At 38.0% G+C, this 22,466-nt stretch overlaps 1 protein-coding gene and 1 long non-coding RNA gene across 2 annotated transcripts; both read left to right on the forward strand.

Moving 5' to 3' along the window:
• The first annotated feature begins 18,679 nt into the window (after positions 1–18,679).
• On the forward strand, positions 18,680–19,270 carry LOC122050283. The gene is made up of 2 exons (XM_042611202.1): positions 18,680–18,872; positions 18,981–19,270. Exons 1-2 carry the CDS (start codon positions 18,680–18,682, stop codon positions 19,268–19,270), a joined length of 483 nt encoding a protein of 160 aa, XP_042467136.1.
• A 1,905-nt stretch (positions 19,271–21,175) lies between these two features.
• LOC122053624 lies at positions 21,176–21,677 on the forward strand. The gene is made up of 3 exons (XR_006132269.1): positions 21,176–21,202; positions 21,281–21,496; positions 21,630–21,677. It is a non-coding gene; the product is annotated as an uncharacterized LOC122053624 (long non-coding RNA).
• Positions 21,678–22,466: the final 789 nt, after the last annotated feature.

Below are 22,466 nucleotides of genomic sequence, written 5' to 3' on the forward strand. Positions count from 1 at the left end.
ACAATTATAGTTAAGAGTAGTAATTAGATTCTGTCTCCTCGAGACCATAATCTAGTCAAGATCTCAACTTAGATTTCTCAAATGGATCTAAGTTGGATCGACGCCTATTCTTCCCTCAAACGGGGAACGTGTCCTCACCAAGTCACTATCCTCTAGTGACTTACCTTAACTTACCACTTTACCAGACATCCGGTCAGCTCGTCGACCTATCTAGACTTCATGTCATCTATCCGGTCGACCCGTTGACCAAGCTGGATCGTGCTAAATATCCGGTCAGCTTGTCAACCTATTTGGACTTCATACTAACTATCCAGTCAGCCTGTCGACCTAGTTAGATTTCTTGTCAGATATTCGGTCAGCCCGTCGACCTATTTCGACTTCTCCTGCACACTTAATTAAATCGTTAGATCATATTAAATCTAACTTAACTTACTTTGTCATTCATCAAAACCTGAGTTAGACAGTTAGTGCAACCTGCACCAACATATCCTACTGGCTATATCAGAGTATTCTTCTCCGGCATAGGGGTTATCGTCTCAATGATTTATCGTCCAACTTCTCGGTAAACCTGTTCCTATCCCCTCCTCTTCTCCTTCAGTTTTCTTTTGGTTTTCTTCCTCTTTCCTTTTCCCTCCGCTATCCTGGTGTCTGACGGAAGGTTGTGATTGGTCAAATTCATAGTGCTTCACACATCGTCGAAGGGTCGCCAGCGTTTTCAAAATCAGTGCATTTTTCGGCCGGCAAACTCCGAAGAAGGAATATCTTGGACTAATTATTCAATATTAATGGACAATAATTTCAACAGATATTGGCTTTAGTTGGAGTTCTTCTCATTTGGAAATATTTGGTGGCAGTTGACTAATTTAGTCTCGGCGTAGATTGATTGGGTTTCTTTTGATTTGGAAGTCACCGGTGGCATTTTGTATTTGATTTTGCTTTCAGCGTGGACCACTGATTGTTTGGACGTTGTTTCCAATTTGTTGGATGCCTGCATGTTGTGTTGGATCGAGAAGCGCTAGAGGGGGGTGAATAGCGCTCGTGACTTTCACTATTTTTGAATTCGTAAATCGCACGAGTTTAAGCAGCGGAATAAAGAAAAAGGAACAACACAAACACACAAGGACACGAAGAGTTACTTGGTTCGGAGCCTGTGGCGACTCCTACTCCAAGGCCCGCGGTCGTTGACCGCTTTCGGTGGGCAACAACTATAAGCTCGAAAGATTGTTACAAGATTATTACAATTAGAATTATAAAAGGAAACGATACCGACAGTAAGAATATCAAAATCTGGATTTCCGAGTCGTCGGTATGTTGTCGCAGCACTTCGAGATGAACTCGTTAGCAGTTGAACGCAGAAGGATCGCTTGTATTTTGTTGTCCCAAGATGTTGCTCGAAGTCCCCTTTTAAACAGTGTTGGAGGTGCCTCCAAGCCTATCCGAGGCACCTCCAGGCCGCCGAGTCGCACGCGTGGATCAACTCTAATCTGGTCGCGCCTTATCCCACTGAAGGCGCCTCCAAGATGCTCCAAGGCGCCTCCAACGCTTGGTCCAAGGCGCCTCCAGTGACCTCCGAGGCGCCTCCAGCTTCTCTGGACAGCTGGCTTCGGCTAGCACCCGAGGCGCCTCCAAGCCCCATGGAGGCGCCTCGGACACTGTTCATCCGAGGTCTAAGTTGCTCCTTTGTTCCTGTAAAATGTGTTAGTCTCAAACACAAAACTTGCAAAATAAAGTTAGCACAGAAACAATATGATAGACATACTTGACAGTCGTCGGACTGTCCGGGTCTGACTTTGGATTTCCAACCGGAAACCCTAGGTCGACCCAACGCCTACTGTACGGATCCTCACCTACTCCACTCAGATTTACATTGCTCGGTGCTCGAAGCTTCCGGACTTTCTGCCAGACTTCCGCTTCCCGGCTGGTCCAATCTTTCACCTGGTTCGCGACACCAGGACTTTCCACCTAGGGTTACCCCCCTAGGACTTTTGCCTGAAGCTCTCGACCCGCCAAGACTTTCCGCATAGGGTTACCACCCCCTATGACCTAGGGTTACCACCCCCTAGAGTTTTCTACCTGCCTAACCGCAGCTAGGACTTTCCTGAAACACTCAATTAAGTACGTTAGATCACCAAACAACTTAACTTTGAATTCCTTTGCCATTATCAAAACAACGGTCGATCGTCGGATGCTTCCTGCACCAACAATCTCCCCTTTTTTTTATTATGGCAACTAAAATTCAAAGCTAAGTAAAATCGATGCATAAAGTTTAAGTAAGCAAGCTTAATAAATTTTGAATGTCAGCATGGTTAAGCTAAAACTTAAACTTTGTCAGGCTCCCCCTTAATAAAGGCTTTCTTTATAAAATTAACCTTTCTTTTAAATTTCCCTACTCTCCCCCTTTGCTATTCATCAAAAAATAAGCACGTTTGAAACTTTATCAATTAATTTTGCTAGAGAAAGATTTTTCTTTTGTAGCATAGCAAAAGCAGTTTTAGTTTTAAACGTCTTAGTTAAAATTTTGAAACCTTAGGCTTTTAAGGAGGAAAAGATATTTTGGTAGTACTTAGCTTTTTATGATTAATATCTTTAGCTAAGTGAAATCAAGGTCTAAAGAGCAATTTTTTCTTTTCAACTGAGTTTAAAAGGCTAATAAAAAGTTGACTTGAAATGTAGCTTTTAGCCAGTTTTGAAGCTAGTTGAATTCTTTGGAAGACATGTTTTTGAAGGTTGTAGCTAAATTTTTTGAATCTGTTAGAAAATACTTAGCTAAATTTTCAAAATACTTAGTTAAGGGAAAGTGTGTTTTGAAGAGATTTGAAAAACTTAGATAAATTTGAAAAGCTTTGTTAATAGTTATTTCAAAAAGAATTTTGAAAGCTTCGTGTTAAAAAAAACTTTTGAAAATTAAAGTTTTGAAAACTTAGCTAAGTTTGAAAGGATTTTTCTTTTAGACAAATAATCAATTTAAAGCTTTTGAGGGCAAGGGAGGAGCTTAAATCCTTAATGTCCAAGCATGAGTTGAATTAGATTGATTGTAAATTGGCTAATTTCTCTTTAAGTAAGGTATCAGAGCCCTAATTTTCATGCCTGAGTAAAAATTAAAAGTCAATCAATTAGGTTTCTTGCCACATGTCTAACCATCTTGCTACTAGCTGATTACCTAAAGGGCAACAACTTTCACTTGATTTGTCAAGTTAAGTCAATAGATTCAGTTAGATTTGACTCGGTCTAGATGACTTAACTTGATTATTGTTAATTAAGTGTTTAATGCCCAGACTCATATTGATACACAGATATAAGCATTCTTGAGTCCAGGCTATACTCTATGCATCTCACGTCGTTCTATGTTTTTCAAACACAAGCAAGGTAAGCCTAGGTGTTTGTGAGATGTTCTAGCTGAATTCTAGGGGAGCATGATTTCTAAGGTAGAGCCTAAGCTAATTCCATATTTTGAAAATCTAGTAAAATGGAATTTTGAAAAAAATATTTTCCTAGAATTTAGAAATATAATTAAGCAGATTTTGAAAACAAGTAAAAAAAATGTAGGAAACTGATTTGAAAGCCAAAAACTATTCTACCCAACACATTCCTATTTGTGCAGATTAAAAACAGGTTAGGGTTAACTTGAATCATAAACAACTAAAACTAGTAAACATAAATAAGTAGAGGTCAACCACATACTAGTACAATCAGAGAAGACAAATAGGTGTCTGTCTAAGATACATCAAGTGATAGTCTCAAAAGGCAGGGTCATCGAAGGAAGGATCATCAACTGGAGGGTCGTCAGCTGGAGGTGGTGCAAGAGGCTGCTCGGGTGCAGGCTGAGGCTGTCCCTGGCGCCATATCTCGCCTCGGAGAGACGCGAACCCTGCAGCTATCTCGGATTAGAGAGATCAGAGGAAGCGATGGCTATCTAGCACAGCCCGTCGCGTCTGAATGGACTAGATCTTGAGCCGAGCGAGTTTGTCCTCGACGGAAGGAGGTACCGAAGTCGAAGGCCCGGCTGATGTGGAGAGCCCGATAGAGGTGGAAGGATTTGGGGAAAACTCCTCGGCTAAGAAGTCTGGCCACTCCTCACCCTCGTTTGGTACGTCCTCGGCCTCTGGAGCACCAGGAGCAGCGACTGGCGGTGGCCGACCCTTCCAGGCCAGAATCTCCCCCTTTTTGATTATGGCATCTGAATTTCAAAGCTAAGTATAATCAATGCATAAAGTTTAAGTAAGCAAGCTTAATAAATTTTGAATGTCAGCATGGTTAAGCTAAAACTTAAACTTTGTCAGACTTCCCCTTAATAAAGGCTTTCTTTATAAAATTAACCTTTCTTTTGAATTTCCCTACTCTCCCCCTTTGCCATTCATCAAAAAATAAGCACGTTTGAAAAAAAATCTTAACTTTTTATGAAGATTTTTAGGAAAAAAGGTAAGAGAAAAAAAAATCTTAACTTTCCTGTAAAAAATCTCTAAGTAAAACTTTATCAATTAATTTTGCTAGAGAAAGATTTTTCTTTTGTAGCATAGCAAAAGCAGTTTTAGTTTTAAACGTCTTAGTTAAAATTTTGAAACCTTAGGCTTTCAAGGAGGAAAAGATCTTTTGGTAACACTTAGCTTTTTATGATTAATATCTTTAGCTAAGTGAAATCAAGGTCTAAAGAGCAATTTTTTCTTTTCAACTGAGTTTAAAAGGCTAATAAAAAGTTGACTTGAAATGTAGCTTTTAGCCAGTTTTGAAACCTAGTTGAATTCTTTGAAAGACATGTTTTTTGAATCAATGTGCTACATGTTTTTGTGGTGTTCTGAGTTCAACATAGGTTTCAAGATAGAACTGGGCACACAAGTCTTGATTTACTGTGGTGTTGCAGTCAACCAGTTTTCTTAGATGATAGTAGTCTATCATCTGGACTGCAGGGAGATAAAATTGGGCAAAATATGCCCTACCTATATACCTAGGTTTAATGGACTCAAAAGTAAACCTAGCAAATCTATCCAATGTTGCTCCGAGGGGAATCTAGGGTCCGTAGAAGGGGCCCTAACCGGTGTAGGATCAACAATGCGACGTTTCCTATTATTGACAATATAAAAAAAATGCAGAATAACTACACATAAGGATAATAGGGAGGTGTAAGATATACCTAAGAGGCATTGAGGGAGTTGGAAATGGTTGAAGGCGCCTTAGGGGAAGGAATCACACGATTTGGAGAGGGAATCGCGGAGAGAAATGGATCGTGAACGAACAGAAAAGCTTCTGTTCGTTTCTGAAATCTCGGATTGGATGCGCCTTATGCGGTTCTTAAGGCGCCTCCAGGAGGAAGTTAGAGGCGCCTCGGAGACCATCCGAGGCGCCTTTGGTTAAGGCGGCGGGAAATTTCCCGCCGTGGTTAAGGGCGCCTACGTGTCCCCCCTTAGGTTTATTTTTTTTAACAGTTATGTTTAATTAAAAAAACAAGATAATTAATTTTAAGATAATTAAAAATTTAAAAAACTAATTTTAGGTTAAATTTTTGAAAAATAATTTTAAGTTAATTAATTTTAAAAATAATTTTAAGTTAATTAATTTAAAAAATAATTTTAAGTTAATTAAATTTTTAAAATAATTTTAAGTTAATTAAATTTTAAAAATAATTTTAAGTTAAATTTGAAAAATAATTTTAAGTTAATTAAATTTGAAAGATAATTTTACGTTAAATTTGAAAAAATAATTTTAAGTTAATGAAATTTGAAAAATAATTTTAAGTTAAATTTTAAAAAATAATTTTAAGTTAATTAATTTAAAAATAATTTTAAGTTAAATATAAAAAATAATTTTAAGTTAATTAAATTTGAATAATAATTTTAAGTTACATTTGAAAAATAATTTTAAGTTAATTAAATTTGAAAAATAATTTTAAGTTAATTAAATTTGAAAAATAATTTAAAGTTAAATAAATTTTGTAATTTTAACTTAATTAAATTTGAAAAATAATTTTAAGTTAATTAAATTTGAAAAATAATTTAAAGTTAAATAAATTTTGAAAAAAAAAATATTTTGAGTTAATTAAGTTTTTGAAAAGTAATTTTAAGTTAATGAAATTTTAAAAATAATTTTAAGTTAATGAAATTTTAAAAATAATTTTAAGTTAATGAAATTTTAAAAATAATTTTAAGTTAATTAAATTTTAAAAATAATTTTAAGTTAATTAAATTTTTTAAAAATAATTTTAAGTTAATTAAATTTGAGAAATAATTTTAAGTTAATAAAATTTGAAAAATAATTTTAAGTTAATTAAATTTTTAAAAATAGTTTTAAGTTAATTAAATTTTAAAAAAAATTTTAAGTTAAGAAAATTTTAAAAATAAGTTTAAGTTAATTAAATTTTAAAATAATTTTAAGTTAATTAAATTTTAAAAATAATTTTAGGTTAATTAAATTTTAAAAATAATTTTAAGTTAATTAAATTTTAAAAATCATTTTAAGTTAATTAAAATTTTAAAAATAATTTTAAGCTAATTAAAATTTTTTAAAATAATTTTAAGTTAATTAAATTTTAAAAAGAATTTTAAGTTAATTAAATTTTAAAAATCATTTTAAGTTAATTAAATTTTTAAAAATAATTTTAAGCTAATTAAATTTTTTAAAAATAATTTTAAGTTAATTAAATTTTTAAAAAATAATTTTAGGTTGAGTAAATTTTATAAATAATTTTAAGTTAATTAAATTTGAAAAATAATTTTAAGTTAATTAAATTTTAAAAATAATTTTAAGTTAATTAAATTTGAAAGATAATTTTACGTTAAATTTGAAAAAATAATTTTAAGTTAATTAAATTTGAAAAATAATTTTAAGTTAATTAATTTAAAAATAATTTTATGTTAAATATGGAAAATAATTTTAAATTAATTAAATTTGAAGAAAAATTTTAAGTTAAATTTGAAAGATAATTTTAAGTTAATTAAATTTGAAAAATAATTTTAAGTTTAATAAATTTTGAAAAAAAAATTTAAGTTAAATTTGAAAAAATAATTTTAAGTTAATTAAATTTGAAAAATAATTTTAAGTTTAATAAATTTTGAAAAAATATTTTAAGTTAAATTTGAAAAAATAATTTTAAGTTAATTAAATTTGAAAGATAATTTTACGTTAAATTTGAAAAAATAATTTTAAGTTAATTAAATTTGAAAAATAATTTTAATTACGAATTTAATTTGAATTTGAATTAATTTTAATTATGAATTTAATTTCAAATTTAATTATAATTACGAATTTTAATTTCGAATTTAATAATAATAATGAATTTTAATTTAGAATTTAATAATAATTACGAATTTTAATTCCGAATTTTGAATTTTAATTTGAATTTGAATTTCAAATTTGATTCTCTTTTAAAGTTCTATTTCTTAGTCATCTCACCCGATCTAAATTTTTAATCAGGTAATTCTACAATTTTTGTGAGATGAGTTAGGTTCAATTTTAGGGTTTGGTTTAACTTTGTGTTAGATTCAGGTTTAGCTTTAGGTTCAACAAGTAGGCGTTCTTTGGATAAACTTCTGGGCTATGGTGAGTCACAAGGACATCATTAAAGTAACCATGCCTTCGAGGTTTTCCAAATAGTCCTACCCATTGAACTTAGTGTAAAACCTTGGTCTAACTGGTTAGGATTCATAAAGGGTAGCTTCGGTCAGTTCCACTTAGCCAAATGCACCAGGTCGAAGTCATATCTTCCTAGATATGCGATAACTAAGCTTCCCCAACGTACTATCATCCAATACTTCACCAGTATCTTGAGTCAAGTTAAACCTAGCCCATTTTAATCTAACCTTAATTACCCTGTCGGATAGTCTACTCTTGGTTACCCTTATCGGGTGAATTAAGTTCGGAGGTGCCAGCTATCCTGGAGCCTTCCTTTGGATTTTAATTTGATTTAATTTAAATTTAATTTGATTTTAATTTAATTTAATTTGATTTGATTTTAAATTAATTTAATTTGATTTTAATTTAATTTGAATTTTAAGTTTATTTAATTTAGTTTTATTTTTATTATTTTTCTTCTAGCTCCCCCTGGATCATAGCCTCGATATGGTCTATCGAGGTAATGTATTTGATCCTTAGGGACCCAATATTGACCAAGTCCAACTCAACTTGATTAACCATGTTGGACTTAGGTACCCATGCTTGGACTGATTTATTATTTTGTCTATTTACTAAGGACAGGTAAGATTTATATTTTCTTTTAGATTTATAACCTAGCCCAGTTTTGTTGTAAACGACTCTTTATGTCCCAAGAATTAGGTCAAGCTTCTTCGAGCCCAAAGAGAACCATTCTAAAGTGTTTTTCAAGTCCTTGACCTGAGTTTTCAGACTAGAATTTTCTTCATCAAGTTTTTGAACTCGAGTTGAACTTCCAGTTTGAACTGGGTCAGGTAAGGTCTTGGGGTTGGTCACTTCTTTAAGTAGTGCTACTTCCTTTAGAAGTGACTTGACCTTTAGGTTTGACTTAGCTAATTTGCGTAGTAAGTAATTAACTAAATTGTTAAGTCGAGAAACACTTACAGCGGAGTCAGACCCTTTGGAAACGGATACAGATCCGTGGCTTTGCTCGGACTCAGCTTCTGACTCGCTCTCGCTCTCGGACAGTTCAATCTGGTCCCGGTCCATCAGCGCAAGTAGACTCGTCTGATCGAGTTCATCGTCGGTGTCTTCTTCTGAGGATTCTTCCCAAGCCGCTTTCAGTACCTTCCTTTTCCTCTGCTTCTTTGCATCCTTTTGGTTTGGGCAGTTGGCCTTGATGTGCCCTTTCTGGTTGCATCCATAGCAGATCACCTCGAACTTGACTCTTGAGATGGGTTGACCCTCCTTGGATTGTACTGCTTTCTTTAGGTCTCTCTTGTTGAAGCCCTTCTTCTTCTTATAGAGTTTCTTTACAAGATTTACCAATTCGGTTGTCAATTCATTGTCTTCATCGTCAGAGTCAGGTTCGACTTCCGATTCCGGTTCAGTTTTTCGCCGTGATTTTGGTTCTTGTGTTCGACTGGTACCTGCAACCAAAGCAACTCCCTTCTCGGTTGGCTGTGTATTAGTCTATTCATGCAATTCAAACTCATAAAATAGCTCATCTAATTTTATAGAAGATAGATCCTTGGAGATTTTGTAGACATCTACCATTGATGCCCACAATGTACTCCTTGGAAACGAATTTAGTGCGTACCTTATGATGTCTCGGTTCTCGACTTTCTGCCCGATTGCATGGAGGGCGTTGAGAACGTCTTGTATGCGCGCGTGGAGTTGACTTGTCGTCTCTCCTTCCTGCATTTTTAGATTATATAGTTACTAACCTTGGTGTCGGAGGTGCCCTCGTGGAGTTCGATCAGCTTCTCCCAAAGTTCTTTTGCGCTGGATAATGGTCCGACTCTGTTGAATTCCTCCTTTGTCAGTCCGCACTGGAGGGTGCAGGTCGCTCTGGCATCAGCTTCCACCTTCTTGATTAGGGTCGGTTCCCATTTTTCGCAGGGTGTCGGCTTGCCGTCTTCGTCGGTTGGCAGTTGTATTCCGGTCTTGATAATCATCTAGGTATCAAACTGGATCTTCAGATAAGTTTCCATTCATCCCTTCCAGTACCCGAAGTATTCTCCGGAGAAGAGTGGGGGACGAACGGTGTTGAAACCCTCTTGTTGGGCCATTTGTTAAATATGCAAAACAAAGAAATAACAAAAATGTCCCAAGACTATGTCTTGGATTAGAAGTGCGGGAAATAAAGTTAAGAAATAACGAACTCGAGTGGTGTTGCACCAGCCTCGAGCAAAAACCGATTCGAAAAAATAATTAGAATATATCTATTAAGCTACTTCTAATTGACTCCGTAAAATTGAAAATACCACGAAAAATTGCGTGATTGGTGGTTGCACCAGATCAACGCGACCCCGCTCTGATACCAATTGTTGGATCGAAAGCGCAAGAGGGGGGTGAATAGCACTCGTGGCTTTCACTATTTTTGAATTCGTAAATCGCACGAGTTTAAGCAGCGGAATAAAGAAAAAGGAACAACACAAACACACAAGGACACGAAGAGTTACTTGGTTCGGAGCCTGTGGCCGCTTTCACTACTCCAAGGCCCGCAGTCGTTGGCCGCTTTCGGTGGGCAACAACTATAAGTTCGAAAGATTGTTACAAGATTATTACAATTAGAACTATAAAAGGAAACAATACCGACAGTAAGAATATCAAAATTTTGAGTTCCGAGTCGTCGGTATGTCATCGCAACACTTCGGGATGAACTCATTTGCAGTTGAACGCAGAAGGATTGCTTGTATTTCGTTGTCCCAAGCTGCTGCTCGAAGTCCCCTTTTAAACAGTGCTGGAGGCGCCTCCAAGCCTATCCAAGGCGCCTCCAAGCCGCCGAATCACACGCGTGGATCAACTCTGATCTGGTCGCGCCTTATCCCACTGAAGGCGCCTCCAAGCTGCTCCAAGGCGCCTCCAACGCCTGGTCCAAGGCACCTCCAGTGACCTCCGAGGCGCCTCCAGCTTGTCTGGACAACTGGCTTCGGCTAGCACCCGAGGCGCCTCCAAGCCCCATGGAGGCACCTCGGACACTGTTCATCTGAGGTCTAAGTTGCTCCTTTGTTCCTGCAAAATGTATTAGTCCCAAACACAAAACCTGCAAAATAAAGTTAGCACAGAAACAATATGATAGACATACTTGACAGTCGTCGGACTGTCCGGGTCTGACTTCGGATTTCCAACCGGAAACCCTAGGTTCCTCACCTACTCCACTCAGAAGATTTACCCGTTGCCAATGCGATCCTCTAGATCGACTGGACTTTTGCTCAGCGTTCGAAGCTTCCCGACTTTCTGCTGGACTTCCGCTTCCCGGCTGGTCCAGTCTTTCACCTGGTTTGCGACACCAGGACTTCCACCTAGGGTTACCCCCCTAGGACTTTTGCCTGAAGCTCTCGACCTGCCAAGACTTTCCACATAGGGTTACCACCCCCTATGACCTAGGGTTACCACCTCCTAGGGTTTTCTACTTGCCTAACCGCAGCTAGGACTTTCCTGAAACACTCGATTAAGTGCATTAGATCACAAAACAACTTAACTTTGAATTCCTTTGCTATTATCAAAACAACGATCGATCGTCGGATGCTTCCCACACCAACATGTTGCTTCTCCACTTTTACATGATGATTAGTTGGAAATTTGGGCATTTGGAAGGATTGATTTCAACTTTTGAATTTTGACTTTTGATTGCACGTGGACAATTGATAATAGGTAAAAAGAAAAAAGGTTTCAAATATTCTCCCTTGAGTGAAATTCATGCAAAGGTCTCATTTGAAGAATCAAGGTTTGTCAATATGGAAACTTCGACAATTAACTTGTTAGCTGACTTCATCATGGAGTGTGGTATGGAAAGAGATGATGACGTGGCTCTAGATGTGGGCATTTCATCTCAGATGGTTGGTTTGGCTGATGCCAAGACTGATGACATGGTAGCTCATGGGTCCTATGTGGCAGACATGGTGAACTATCAAGTTGATGTGGATCATGCAGCTGATGTGGCTAACTTGCCACATGGGACGTCGGAGTGCCTTCCATAGGACAGACTCAAGGAGTGCCAAGGTCGCCATCACCATCGCCGGGTGTGGTGGAGGAGACCCCGCCTGAACTGCAACCTCTGGTAGCAAACAGTGTAACGGAAGAATGCAACAAGACTACGGGAAATGGAGGGGACAAGCAACCTCAGCAAAAGAAGTCTTGGGCTAATCTTTTCAAGGATAATCAGAAGATGAAGTTCACCATGTCGCTGGACCAATATGAGGCTAAGGGAGAAAGACTTACTTTCGACTATGATGACATAGATGGTGTTGAGGATGCATTGGGGTTCTGTCTTGTCGGTTGCTTCATAGGCTGGTACCCTGGGACATATGGCATTAAAATTATTGGTGCTCGTTGGAAGATAAAACACACATATTTATTGCACAGAAATGGGTGGGTGGTCTATCGCTTTGACACAAAAGAATATCATGAAAAGGTTTTGCAGGGAGGACCATATTTTGTCTTTGGTATTCCTATTTTCTTGAAGATCATGCCAAGGTGCCAAGGTGCCAAGGTGTTTTCTTTTTAATGAAGACTGTCGCTTTGTTCCTGTTTGGATCCGAATACATGGGCTATCGCCAGATTGTTGGACGCAAAAGGTGCTAAGCATGATTGGATCGAAGGTTGGGAAAACGTTGTACACTGATAACTTGATGTGTTTGGAGTATGCTAGACTCTTGGTAGAAATTTCGGCCATTGGAGAGAGAGTGTATGAGGTTCCCATCACTTTGCCTATTGAAGTTCAAGTTGACCTCCGTATCATTTATGAAAGCTTATCAGATTTCTGTGAAGTGTGTAAAAGATTGGGCCATCATTTGGACACTTGTCTTCGAAGTGATGGCATGGCAGGGTAGCAAGCAACTCGATTCGGAGATAATGTGCAATGACAATGGAGGCCAAGGTCACAATCAGCAAAGGGTCGGGGGAGAACAGGATTACGGTAGCAATGGAGGCTGACACAGCAATGACAAAATGTGGAAGCACCGATTGAGCGTAACAACTTGGAGAACATCGTGACAAATCCTACTCTGGTATCTATTGAACCTCTTATTGCTCATACCGATGGGGGAAACGAAGTTGCTGTTGAAGTTCAAGGTGTTGGAGTCAAAAGAGTTATCGACCAAAATTGTGTTGTTGACCACACTGCTGAAATCCAAAATGTGGAAATCCATGATGTTGTTGCTCAAATGGAAGTCCAAGATGTTGACCAAAATGGCATCCATGATGTTGACCAAAATGGGATACAAGATGTTGGAATGTATACTAAAAACCTAGCTTTTGTATAAACATTTACTTAGAAATAAGAATCATATTGGTCAAATGTCTACATTTATATGCTAAGTGTAGTTGTTCAATTAATTTATATTGTAGATAACATGGTGTGTGGTGTTACACACAGAAGATCATGTTATCAGTTCTTTATAAATTATAAACAATTGCTCACGACTAAGATGGATAGGAACAAACCATTGGAATAGTCATAATGTAATTTAGTATTAGTTTATCTTTACTATAAAATTACACTAGTACACTCAGAGTGTATTGAGCTGGACCATTTAAGGTAAGTTCTTTTTATACTGACTGAATAAAAGAACAAGACCTTTGTTATTATGGAAGTGTGTACTCTTAATCCTGATATAATAACAAGCACATATATCTAGTATTTATTTCTTTGACTTATCAAAGGGTGCAATTTAGTTCGATAAATCAATAGACCCGATAAGTTGGGAAATGATATTATTTATAGTGTGTGTTGTTGATTATAGAAGGAAACTGTGTCCTAGTAATCTAGGTTGATGATGCCCCCAAGAGGAGCTCATAAGGATTGTCATGTAAACCCTGCAGGTGGACTTAGTCCAACATGACGATAACATTAAGTGGTACTACTCTTGGACTAAGATATTAATTAAAGTGAGTTGTCAGTAACTCATTTAATTAGTGGACATTCGACATCTTAAACACAGGGAGATTAACACACTCATAATAAGAAGGAACCCAAAATGTAATTTGGGATTGGTGCGGTAGTTCAATAATAATTCTTTAGTGGTATGAATTATTATTGATGAAATTAAGTTGGGTGTTCGGGGTGAACATGGGAAGCTTAATTTCATCGGGAGACCAAAACCAATTCCTCCTCTCTGTCCCTATCGTAGCCTCTTATTTATAAAGTATTATACCCACCTATACCCACCTTAAGGTGGTCGGCCAAGCCTAGCTTGGGGCCCAAGCTAGGGCCAGCCAAACCAAGGTGAGTTGGATCCAAGGTGTGGTCGGCCCTAGCTTGAACCCAAGCTTGGTGTGGCTGACCACATTAAATTAAAAAGGATTTTATTTTTTTAAATCTTTCTTATGCGGAAGTCATGGTTTTAAAAGAGAGTTTAAAATTTAAATCTTTCCTTTTATACCTTTCTACAAAGGATTAAGAGAAAAGTTTGATATCTTTCCTTATTTGTAATTAAAAGGAAGATTTTAATTTTTGATAAAACTTTTCTTTTTTGTAACCATTCTCATGGTTTTAAAAAGAGAGTTTTAAAATTATAAATCTTTCCTTTTATAGCTTTCTACAAAAGATTAAAAGAAAGATTTGATATTTTTCCTTATTTGTAGTTAAAAGGAAGATTTTAATTTTTGATAAAACTTTTCTTTTTTGTAACCATTCTCATGGTTTTAAAAAGAGAGTTTTAAAATTATAAATCTTTCCTTTTATAGCTTTCTACAAAAGATTAAGAGAAAGGTTTGATATCTTTCCTTATTTGTAGTTAAAAGGAAGATTTTAATTTTTGATAAAACTTTCCTTTTATGAAACCATCCTCATGATTTTAAAAGAGAGTTTTAAAATTAAATCTTTGCTTTTATAGTTTCTACAAAAGATTAAGAAAAGATTTGATATCTTTCCTTATTTGTATATTGAAAGGAAGATTTTAATTTTAGAGAAAACTTTTCTTTTTGTAAATCATCCACATGTTTTAATAGAGAAATTTTAATTTATAAAAGTTTCCTTTTATGACCAACCATGAAGGGAATTTTTAAAAGAGAAATTTTTATTTAAAAATTTTCGGAAACAAATTAGAAAGTTTTAATTTTGTGTTTAAAACTTTCCTTCCTTGAAAGATTAGACATGGCCGGCCACATTGATAGAGAAAAGGAAATTGTTTTAATCAATTAAAATTTTCTTTCTATGGCAAAGAAAATAAAGAAGTTTTTATTAAAACTTTCCTTATTTGCCAAGACCAAGGAATATAAAAGAGAGGGTAGAGGTGTCTTACCTCATAACACATAATCTAGTATTCCTCTCTTCTATTCCATGTGGTGGCCACCCCTCATCTTCTTCCTCTCCTCCTTTTCTTCTTCATTGGTGGCCGGTGGCATTAACTCTCAAGGAGCTTGTTGGTGGTCGGATTTTTCTTGGAGAAAGGAGACTTTGTTTCTAGCATCCCTTGGAGCTTGGTGATGGTGGCTAAACCTCATCTTTTCTTGGAGATTTTGTGATGGCCGAAACTTGCTTGGAGAAGAAGGAAGCTTGGGTGGTTCTCGTCTCGGTAGATCATCGCACACACGACGCCCGAGATAAGAAGAGGAATACGATTGAAGATCAAGAGGTTGTTGCTTACAAAGAAAGGTATAACTAGTAATTCTATTCCGCATCATACTAGTTTTCTTTGTATAGATTTTAAAATACTAAACACAAGAGGCATATGATTCTAGGTTTCGGATTTGTGATTCGAAGTTGTGTTTTTTTTTTGTTTTTTCGATCTTGTGATTCGATTGTTCTTTTTGGTTAAACCAAGGGTTACTATAAGGAGATTAAATATTGAATTTCTTTGAAAGGCTTTGTCGAGGCAGTGGTGGATGTTCTCATACCCAAGAAGGCCAAGTACCTCGCCATGTTTGACCTAGGAGCTAATCTCTGAAATAGATATTTAATCAAATTTGTAACATGGGTGGGTTTGGATCAATAATGTTAAGTATCGTTTGTGATCCAAGTCTAAACCTCTAAGAACAGATAAGTTAAATTTGGAATCAATAATGTTAAGTTCTGTTTGCGATTCCAAATTTAATTTCTAAAGAACACAATAGGTTGTTAGGAATGGTTCAAGACTTGTACAAAATTTTTGTGCAGGGGAACCAGTACGATATTCTGAGTATCAACCAACACAAGATGTGGATCACGTTGGTATGGAGGTAATACGTGTTGGTGCGGGTAGCACTAACGGTCTAACCTAGGTTTTGATGAATGACAAATGGGTTAAGTTAGTTTTGTTGTTGTCTGACACTTTGATCGAGTGTGCAGGGGAAGTCCAGACAGGTCGACGGGCACGAAGTCCGGCTAGGTCGACGGGCCGACTGAAGACGAAGTCCAAGCGGGTTGACGGGCCGGACGCTTGGCGAGAAGTCGGCTAGGTCGACGGCTGACTAGATAGTGGCGAGAGTCCGGACGGTCGACGGGCCGACGGACATCCGGTAAGTGAGGTAAGTCACGGAGGAGAGTATGAGGACGCGTTCCCGGGAAGGGAACATTAGGCGTCGATCCGGCTTAGATCCATTTCGGATATCTAAGTCGAGATCGTGACTAGATTCCGGTCTCGGAAAGACGGAATCTAAGTCATATTTTTACTGTTAATTCTATTTCATAAATTGTGCTAACAATATGTGTTGCAGAATACATATGTGCCTCGGACTAACTCTGTTTTGCAGGAAAGGAAGTTTCTGGAAACAGGAGGTCCGGGCGCCCGGAAGGGATCCGGGCGCCCGGAGGTCCAGGCGCCCAGAAGGGATCCGGGTGCCCAGAGGTGAATTTTATCTAGGCCGAGTCGTCGCCACGTGGAGTTTGCTGATTAGACCTGCCACGTCGCACCAGGGCGCCCGGAAGGGATCCAGGCGCCCGGAGCAGCATATAAAAGAAGCCCCAGGGATGGAGCTTCTTCAACAATCAATCTGAGAACTCTTCTACTGCTGGTCCTGCTGCTCTACGTTCCTGCGACGCCAACAACGCTCCGACAAAGTGCTCCTTCGGTTTTTATTTTCCTTGTCGGTATTGCTTTATTTTCACTAGCATTTCCTGTATTCATTCTGTAATCATATTTCGACTTGTTAGTGATTGCCCAACGAAAGTGGTCAAGGACCACGAGCCTTCGAGTAGGAGTCGTCACAGGCTCCGAACGAAGTAAAAAACATTTGTGTCTATTTTACTTTTCCGCTGCGTAGTTTTACTCTACTTTTTGAATCGATATTCACTCCCCCCCCCCCCTCCCTCTATCGAATCTAACGGTCCTACAATACGAACGGTAGAGGAGGAGCAACCTCAGTAAGCTACTCATTCAGCACGTTCCAGTTCTAGTTTGGGAAGTTCATCCTCATCGGCTGAACAAAGCAATATAGCACCAAGTGAGACAATACATACCACATCTAAGGTGTCAACTTCATACTTACCATCAACCACATCTTTGAGCACAAGTGGGACTGCTGGAGTTAGCATGTTGGCACCAAGTTGTGGGAGACAGCTTCGGGCGCGAGCAACCCATCGAGATGGTCAATGAAGGTTGTCGCTTGGAATATTATGGGCTTTCATAAGCCCCTTAAACAAGGGGAGTGCAGCATCTCCTTAGGCATAAAGACATCCAAGTAATTCCTCTATTGGAGACAAAGCTGAACGAGGAATCTCTAGCTCCAATTCTGCAAAGACATTTTGTAGGTCTAACAATGGTGGTATTTTGCTTCTTTGAGATTTACAAAAGGTAGACATGGAGGTTCTTAAGACAACGGACGTCACAATGGGAGACACTTGAGGAGCTTGGTGCCGCTATTTCTGAACCGATGGTAATGGGGGATTTCAATTCTATATTATCTATACATGACAAGCAAGGAGGCTCACTGGTCACCAATCATGAAATGCGAGATTTCCAAAACTTTGTGCAAGCGTGTAAACTAGTGAACCTTCACTCCATTGGATGTCGGCTTACTTGGACAAATGGTACGGTCTCCTCCAAATTGGATAGAGTTTTGGTTAATGACAGACTTTGATGCGCATGCAGAGTTTACGGCTCTCAGATGTCTCTCGGATCACTCTTGTGGCATAGTGCACACAATGACAAAAGATCGACCTCCAAACCGGCCTTTCAAATTCCTAAACATGTGGGGTCTTCATGAGGATTTTGAAAGGATTGTGAGGGACACTTGGGCAGCCCCGGCCGAAGGACATGCTCAATTTGTGCTCAAGTTAAAATTGAATCAGTTAAAGGGTTGATTGCAAGAATTGAACAAGGAAAAGTTTGGGCACATCTCGGAGAAGACAAGAAGAGCAAATGCAGAATTGGAAAGGATGTAAAGAGATATATTAGATGGAGGGACTGCCCCTGCAGAGTATATACATGCCCGAAGGTGAGCTACTCTTCTTGCGGAGGCGAAAAAGTAATTTTACCAACAAAGGGCAAACAATACATATCTAAAGAGCTCTGACAAATGCACTAAATTCTTTCATGATGTGGTAAAGAGGAACAACAAGAGAAATACTATTATTACACTCACCAAAAGGGATGGGGAGTAAACATCAAGCCTTGGTGAAGTGGCGGAGGAATTGGTAAGCTTCTTGCATGACTTGCTTGGCAAAAATGAAATATGCAGCCCTATGGACAACAATGATATCCCCAGAAGGAAGCTAAATGGAACCCAATCAGAAGGGTTGACAAGCCCGGTGGGTGAGGATGAGATCAAAGAAGCCCTACATGACATTGGATGTGACAAGGCACCGGGTCCGGATGGCTATGGGGCGAAGTTTTTCACTTCATCATGGGAGATAGTAGGTTCAAATTTTGTGGTAGCAGTTTAAGAGTTCTTTCAAGAAGAGAAATTGCTTAAACAGTGGAATCATACATTGACCACCTTGGTACCAAAGGCAGATCATGCCTGGGGGGTGTCAGATTCTCGGCCTATCTCATGCTGCAATGTTTGCTATAAGGTACTAGCCAAGATCTTGGCAAGTCGATTAGCTTCGTTTTTGGACTTCTTGTTGGATTCGGCTCAAGTGACATTCGTGCAAGGAAGATCAATAGAAGACAACATTAATTTAACCCAAGAACTGTTAAGGAAGTATGCGCGAAAAAGAATATCACCATGGTGCATGATTAAGATTGATCTGAAGAAGGCATTTGACATGGTGGATTGGGAATTTCTCATGCAGGCACTCGTTGGTTTTGGTTTTCCCCAACGGTATTGCGGGTGGATTAGAAAATGTGTAAATATGGCCTCTTATTCAATCTCCCTCAATGGCAGCATCTATGGATATTTTAGCGGACAACGCGGTTTGAGGCAAGGTGATCTTTTATCTCCTCTCTTATTTGGTTTATGTATAGAAGTACTCTCAAGAAGGTTGCAGGTTTCTTGTTCGTCACCCTCATTTCATCATCATCCTATGTGAAAAGAGGTTGGAATCACCCATCTAGTTTACGTCGATGATTTGATGTTGTTTGCCCGTGCCGATAAAACCTCCATCAATGTTTTAGCGGGCTGTTTGGAACAATTTGGTTGTGAGGCGGGGCTAAAGGCCAATCCGTTGAAATCTCACATATATATGATTAGGGTTGATGTGGGGATGAAGGGTCAGCTCCTACAGATAACTAGATTTCAAGAAGGAACTTTTCCATTCTGGTATTTGGGTATTCCAATTGCGACAGAGAAATTACAGATTGCCAACTATGACCCCCCTACTTGAGGCTATTACAAAAAAGATTAACTCTTGGGCAAAACATACATTATCATACGCGGGCCAACTTGAATTGGTGTGAACGGTACTACAAGGTATGGAGTGCTATTGGTTTTTTTTTTTTTTTTTGCTTCCTATACCTGAAGGGGTTATTGAAAAAATTAGAACAATATGTCAGATGTTTGTATGGTCTACTAAGTTCCCTCCAATTGCATGGGACACTTTTTGTCTCCCTAAACAAGGTGGTGGCTATAACCTCCGTGATCTAAGTGCATGGAATGAAGCTCTTTTAAGCAAAACCCTTTGAGAAATCCAATCAAAGTCGGACTCGCTTTGGGTAAGATGCACTACAAGAAAATCCTCATTCAACAACACTCAAACGACAACGGTTTTATGCCAAATTGTTGTCTTTTTACCTTTTAACAACGGTTGTAACAAAAACTGTTGTCTTTTAGCAATTTTTTGGCTTACGACAACGGTTTTTAAAAACCGTTGTCTATTTATGTTTTTTTGGGCTACGACAATGGTTTTTAAAGGCTATGACAATAGTTTTTGAAAACTGTTGTCTATGTGCGTTTTTTTGGATTACGACAACGGTTTTTGAAAATCGTTGTTTATTAAGTGTTGTTGAATACCGTTATTTTTTTCCTTCGTTTTTTCCCTTCGCCATTTTTTGCCGCCGCATTTTTTGTTTCCCTCTCCCCGAAATTTTTTGCCGCCGCATTCCCCCCTTTACCTTCTCGATCCTTAAGCATTTTCGTCCAACCTATGATCTCTTCGCCTACTTCACATTTTTTCTCCTTTCCTCTCCAAGCCCTAAACCTGCTGCCTCTTCTCCTTTCCTCTCCAAGCCCTAAACCCATCACCCCTTCACGACTCGTAGCGAACCAGTCGCGGGGAGGGAGAGAGATGGCCAACAGAGGTCACAAGCGTAGGAGCAACCAAGGGGGACACTGCCATGGTCATAATGAACAGCATCACCCTAGTGGATGCCTTCCTTGACGTCGTGAGTTGATCAAATCGAACGATTTCACATCATTTAACATCATTAATTATTTTTTATTCAAAAGCAATTACAATGGCATCATATTCATATTCATATTCATATTCATATTCATATTCAGAACAAGTGGATGGAGATTTTCCCTTCGATTGTGTCGAAATCAAGAACTGTTGTCTTTTAGCAGTTTTTTTGACTTACGACAACGATTTTTAAAAACCGTTGTCTATTTATGTTTTTTTGGGCTACGACAATAGTTTTTGAAAACTGTTGTCTATGTGCGTTTTTTTGGATTATGACAACGGTTTTTGAAAACCGTTGTCTATTAAGTGTTGTTGAATACCGTTATTTTTTTCCTTCGCCGTTTTTTCCCTTCGCCATTTTTTGCCGCCGCATTTTTTGTTTCCCTCTCCCCGAAATTTTTTGCCGCCGCATTCCCCCCTTTACCTTCTCGATCCTTAAGCATTTTCGTCCAACCTATGATCTCTTCGCCTACTTCACGTTTTTTTCTCCTTTCCTCTCCAAGCCCTAAACCTGTTGCCTCTTCTCCTTTCCTCTCCAAGCCCTAAACCCATCACCCCTTCACGACTCGTAGCGAACCAGTCGCGAGGAGGGAGAGAGATGGCCAACAGAGGCCACAAGCGTAGGAGCAACCAAGGGGGACACTGCCATGGTCATAATGAACAGCATCACCCTAGTGGATGCCTTCCTCGACGTCGTGAGTTGATCAAATCGAACGATTTCACATCATTTAACATCATTAATTATTTTTTCTTCAAAAGCAATTACAATTGCATCGTATTCGTATTCATATTCATATTCATATTCATATTCATATTCAGAACAAGTGGATGGAGCTTTTCCCTTCGATTGTGTCGAAATCAAGAACAGTTCAGGTGCTGAGTTTCGGAGTCGCTGGTGGAAATGGCTGCTTGCAACTGGTAATTCGATCTACAACGCGATTGCTATCACATTCTCTGAAAATTTATATAATTCTAACACAATTAATTATCTTCCAGATGCACGGAGAGTTGCAGTTTTTGTCGCCTTTGGTGGCGGCGAGAGAAGCATATTTCTTCAGGTACTGCCAACAGAACTCGGAAGAATTAGGCAGTTGGATAGTGGTGGACTTTCCAGTCGATGGATTTGTGGAAGGGGTTCAAACATGCTTCCCTTGGTATAGAAGGAGGACTTCAGGCTGCATCATTCAAGATATGCCCAATGGTTATTCAAGGGTAACAATTAATATGTTCACTACTTAAATTTGTGCACGCAATATTCTTCATTATTTCTTGTCAATGCCATAATATATCTTTCATTTTGAATCTTTTGTTCGATCGTTTGTAATTAATTAAACTGGACATGCAGGTGATGTGGGTAGAGCATGCAGAGGTGGATGATAAGCCAGTGCATCAAGTTTTCATCCAATTTGTCACTAGTGGCATGGCTTTTGGTGCAACTCGCTGGGTTTCTACTCTTCAAAGGCAATGCGAGCACCTCGCGAGTCTCATATCACCCTTTTCTTATTATTGCTCAGGTTTCAGATGTTATATAATGCAAGAATGTTGTAACCTTAAATGATTTCAAATTATATCAAAATTTTTGAATTAGATATTCACATTCCTCTTCCAATATAGATTTTAAACATGCAATGGGTTTTACTAATTTTCCTGCATATGATTAAACAAGAACTAGGTACTGCTTTTAGGAATAAATTGGAACTCAATCTTCATTACATTATTTGGTTGTCAAACCGCTATGCAAATATTCTCGAATAGCACTTACCTTCAGACTAAAAACATTGCAGCCTTACATGTTCAGTATAGTTCTTGTTATTTAGTTGGAAAGTAGTACATTGTTTGCAATTCTTTAGATGTAAATGTGTGATTAATAGGAAAGAGGATCAATACTATGATAAACAACAATTGAAAGGGTTCTCCTCTGTTTTCCCCCCTTTTCTTGTTCAAACCACAAGAGGATAAAATCCTATCGGCTTTGCAGATTTTGTCATGCATTCCTTGCTTTAATTCTGTGGAGTCATGCTAGTTCTCTCGATCTCATGAGCAAAGCTGCAATAACATCTTTCTACATGTTTATTTGGAAGGTAAATTATCATCTGTTTGAATTATTTCATGAACAAGTAAATCCTTGATCGTGGATCACACAGAAATTAATTGTCGAATTTGCTTTTGCTGTTTGCAGCTC

Source organism: Zingiber officinale, chromosome 3A, assembly GCF_018446385.1.
Source record: "Zingiber officinale cultivar Zhangliang chromosome 3A, Zo_v1.1, whole genome shotgun sequence".
Taxonomy (NCBI): Eukaryota; Viridiplantae; Streptophyta; class Magnoliopsida; order Zingiberales; family Zingiberaceae; genus Zingiber; species Zingiber officinale.

Bases quoted from the DNA above. Each gene is read 5' to 3' on its own strand.
- LOC122050283 (XM_042611202.1), top strand. From the start codon at position 18,680: ATGATTAAGATTGATCTGAAGAAGGCATTTGACATGGTGGATTGGGAA. The intron at 18,873-18,980 runs GTGATCTTTTAT...CTATGTGAAAAG, and splicing joins ACAACGCGGTTTGAGGCAAG to AGGTTGGAATCACCCATCTA.